General features: G+C 40.1%; 1 protein-coding gene across 1 annotated transcript in view; it reads left to right on the plus strand.

Moving 5' to 3' along the window:
* The first annotated feature begins 400 nt into the window (after positions 1 to 400).
* Positions 401 to 4,721, plus strand: part of LOC106881411 (uncharacterized) — a 46,026-nt gene continuing 41,705 nt past the window's right edge. The window contains exons 1-3 of the mRNA XM_014931792.2: positions 401 to 613; positions 1,783 to 2,361; positions 3,212 to 3,424. Coding sequence (XP_014787278.2) covers positions 529 to 613; positions 1,783 to 2,361; positions 3,212 to 3,424 — 877 coding nt within the window. The 5' untranslated portion in view covers positions 401 to 528. The remainder of the gene's footprint in view (positions 614 to 1,782; positions 2,362 to 3,211; positions 3,425 to 4,721) is intronic.

Here is a 4,721-nt window from a genome sequence, read left to right on the forward strand (position 1 = left end):
GTGTATATATAACGACGACCACTAAGTGGACAGTTAATTTTTACTGGCTTGCCCGCATATAGTTTGGTATTTCGCTGAATTTCATTTGAGAACTATTAGGTCTTAGTAGACACATTACATGTGATCTTCTTCTAGCACATATGGTTGTGATGCATGTGCCTGATGTACCCTTATCAGACGGGTAGTCATGATGGGTATAATGGGCTTCGTGTATTTTATCCTAGTGTCACTTTGATGGCATGCACCGCTCTCCCACTCAATAATAATAATAATAATAATAATAATAATAATAATAATAATAATAATAATAATAATAATAATAATAACAATAATAATAATAATAATAATATACATGTTTTACCTATTTTTTTATGTTTTTCATCAGAAGAGACATGTGTCTACAAAAATGAAATTCACACCAAACTGAAGCCATTTCTCAGTAATGACTGCCAACTATGCATCTGTGATACAAACAATGATATTATATGTCATCCACTGAGGTGTGCACCAGTACCTGAAATTATTAGAATGAAACCAACTCCGATATGTCCCAATCCTCAAAAACAGAAAAATAAATGCTGTGAGACAATTTACTGCCAAAATCCTTTATCAAGTAAGTAATTGGCCTTCTCTCTCTATCTCTCCATTTTTCTCCTTTTATATATTGTATTTGATAATATAAAAGACGCATAGACATAACAAACGCACTCCACTTTCAGTAGCGAATGTTTAGGGAAACAGTTTTTGGAGCATTAAACGTATAAGAATCCTAATATCCCATATAGGACCCGAGTGACTTTTTTTGAGAAAAATTGTGTGAAGGAATGAAGGAGCACTCTGTCGGTTAGGACGACGAGGGTCCCAGCTGGTACGATCAACGGAACAGCTTGCTCGTGAAATTAACGTGCAAGTGGCTGAGTATTCCACAGACACGTGTACTCTTAACGTAGTTCCTCTGGGAGATTCAGCGTGACACAGAGTGTAACAGGGTTGGTCCCTTTGAAAATACAGGTACTACTCATTTTTTGCCAGCTGAGTGAACTGGAGCAACGTGAAATAGAGTGTCTTGCTCAAGGACACAACGCGTCGCCGGGAATTGAACACACGACCTTACGATCGTGAGCCGAATGCCCTAGCCACTAAACCAGGCCCAGTCACATATACACACTTACATACATACACATATACATGCATACATACACATATACACACACAGAAATACATACATACATACATACACACTTACATGCATACACATATACATGCATACATACACAGAAATACATGCATACATACATACATACACACATACATCATTGGGAACTCTGTTTGATGTGCTTTTGCACAAGAAATCTATAGAGAAATTTTTCTCCAAGCAAAATCCTGCAGCGGATGGCGTTCACGTTTTATTATGCAAGCAAAAGTTATAACATAAACGTTCCTTAGACATTTTTAACGATCGACACGTATTGTGAGATCGACTTAACTATAAGCTATTTTACCAGTTTTATTATAAAGAAAGGCAAGGGCTACTTCCACCGGATTTGAACTCAGAACGCGAAGAAGCCTAACTAAGCATCCACCGTTCTAAGAAGCTAATGTGTATTTGATTTTGTATAAATTTCTTTGTTTTCTTCGTTTGGTTTTGTAGATTTTTAAAAATATTTTTGTTTGTTCTTCTTCCCAGTTTAGCCCTCGAATCGTCTTACAATTTATCGATGTGTGTGTGTGGTGGGGTTGTGTGCAACGGTGGGTTGACTGATTTTTTCTTTATATTTCCAGCTAATTCGAATGCCGTATCAAATCTCGCTGCCTATGTAAAAAACCCACGTTCTTTGATCATTAGCTTTACGCCGCCGTTTTCCGGCCAACTCCGTAAACAGCTCATTGGTTATGAAATACAACACGCAACACAAACCCAGAACGGAACAACAACGATTGTGTGGTCGACCGAATTTTTCAATGCGTCTTCAACGAAACAGCAAGCAATATCATCATCCATTGACCGTCTCTTTGAGAAGCAGACGATAAAATATACTGACGTTTTAGGGCAACATTTCTCCTCGAAAAAGCAACAGCTTTCGCTAAATATATCCACACCAGAAGACGTGTTCGTTCAAGTAAACTACTTACAACCGGGAACAAAATATTACATCCGCATACGCGTGCGCATTGACGTGGAAAAAACTCAGAATTACCGGCATAGATTTTTTGAAGAAAATGTTGAAAGCCGAAATATAAATAGCAGACGCAATAACGCAATGCCTGTTGAAGAATTAATCTCAGCAGACAAAAAGGAACAAGTGAAGCGGGTGCTGACACCATTCTCGCAGATTATTTCTGTCAGTACTCCTGCGAAAGGTATCATCGGTTCAGCTGCTAATATTATTTCGATTACACTAACATCTCCACCAAAATCACCACCTCCTCTAACACAATTCTCTATTCATCTATCGTCTTAAATTTACCTCGACTACTTACGCACTCAAACACACACACACACACACACACACACACACACACAAATGCAGATATATACGTGTGTGTATATATATATATATATATGTGTGTGTGCATATATGGGTTCAGTCCCACTGCGTGGTACCTTGGGCAAGTGTTTTCTACTGTAGCCTCGGGCCGACCAAAGCTTTGTGAGTGGATTTGGTAGACGGAAACTGAAAGAAGCCTGTCGTATATATATATATATATGTGTGTGTGTGTGTGTGTGTGTGTGTGTGTTTGTGTGTGTGTTTTTGTGTGTCTTGACAACCGATGCTGGTATGTTTACGTCCCCGTAACTTAGCGGTTCGGCAAAAGAGACCGATTGAATAAGTTCTAGGCTTACAAAGAATAAGTCCTGGGGTCGATTTGCTCAACTAAAGGCGGTGCTCCATCATGGCCACAGTCAAATGACTGAAACAAGTAAAAGAGAAAAAGAGTAATTCAACTGCAAGTATTCAAATCTGCTCTCGTTTTCTACCACGCTCACATTTTCCCGCTGCATTCGTTGAACTGCAGATATTTATGTCGGACTTTTTATATATCGATCTTATCTGCCTTGGAGAGCTTCAAATGTCTTAGGGCAAATGTCCATGGCTAAGATATTAAAAAAAAAATTGGGGCTGAATTTAATAAATGTTGTATGTCGCCATTGCATAAATGCCTTTCTTTGTTTTGTTCTTGCTTTCCTTAGTTCAGCTTTATTTTCCAGGATTGGGTTGCTACACGGACACTCAATGGTTATCTGAGGGTGAGACGTTTAATCGATCATGCAGTGAGACGTGCACGTGTAAAAATGGAGACGTTGTGTGCAAATATATCTGCCCACCACTAAAGATTGTATATCCAACGGACACTTGTCCGAATCCGCGAATTGAAACTGTTGCCGGTGTCTGCTGTCCGCAACGGAAGTGCAATCACACAAGTAAGTGACTACCTGACGTTTCTTCAGTTCTTTTATGCTGAATTCAAATTTAGCCAAAGTCGTATTTGCCTTCTATCATTTCAGAGACGATAAAATAAGTACCAGTATATACGTATATGTGAGGTGGGATGAGCGAAAGAGAGAGAGAGAGTGTGTGTGTGTGTGTGTGTGTGTGTGTGAGAGAGAGAGAGAGAGAGAGAGAGAGAGAGAGAGAGAACATATATTGGTGTATCAATAAACAGTTACGAAATCCTGTCAAGAAGATATTAGATTAATTGAAAAAATATTTGATGATGATCGCCATCATGATCATGATCATGATGGCGATGACAACGATGACGTCGATGACAATGACGACGACGACGGTGATGATGGTGATGATGACACGACGACGATAATGACGTTGGTAAGGACGATGACGATGATGACGATGATGATGCTGACAAAGATGATGACAAAGATGATGTTTGCTGAGTTATCACTGTATTCATTCTTATGACTAAACAATGGCGTCTAACAATAGATACTAAACATCGCCTCATTTCAATTGTCTTCGTTTGCCTGTATCTCGACACACAGTATTACATTCTATGACACACAACACATATACATCCACCACGGACACACATAATAACACACATGCACAACAGACACACAAACACATACATATACATACATACACACAAACATACACACACACATACAAAGAAACCCACAAATATCCATCGTATTTGGGTGCATCTGACCTCATAGACATATTCCTTGCTAACTGAGGTTCCTAATTACCAATGCTATTTAAATGCACATATTCACTATACAAGACAATTTCATATGAATTATTGCTGTTATTACTCATACATACAGTGTCAAGAAAGAGTAACATGCATTTGGCTTGAGTTTGCATTTGCTCGAAGACAATTGAAGATTAGCTCCCTTGTTACTCCTCGAAAGTGTGAACCCGTGAATCATCATCAGCAGCATCGTGCCATATTGGCGTAGTCGTGTAGGCCTGCACCTCTAGAGCCGGCGATCCGGGTTCGACCCCGCTGGGACCGTGAGAAAAAAGAACTCTCACACATGGGTCGTCCGACTGCTTGCTCGGTGTGCCCGGCTGGAAACGGGTACTTAGCCCTTCTCAGGGCCGCAGCACACGTCACAGCAGTGCTAGAAATCAGAGAAACCAACCCCAACTAAGGCGTACTAAAACGGACAGCAGGTGGACATCCGGGAGTCATGGCTCGGATGTGGTCCGACCCCACCTAGAGTGTCAGGAGTTAAGGGCTGAAACACTTGCCTA

The sequence above is a fragment of the Octopus bimaculoides genome, chromosome 6 (genome assembly GCF_001194135.2).
Source record: "Octopus bimaculoides isolate UCB-OBI-ISO-001 chromosome 6, ASM119413v2, whole genome shotgun sequence".
NCBI lineage: Eukaryota > Metazoa > Mollusca > Cephalopoda > Octopoda > Octopodidae > Octopus > Octopus bimaculoides.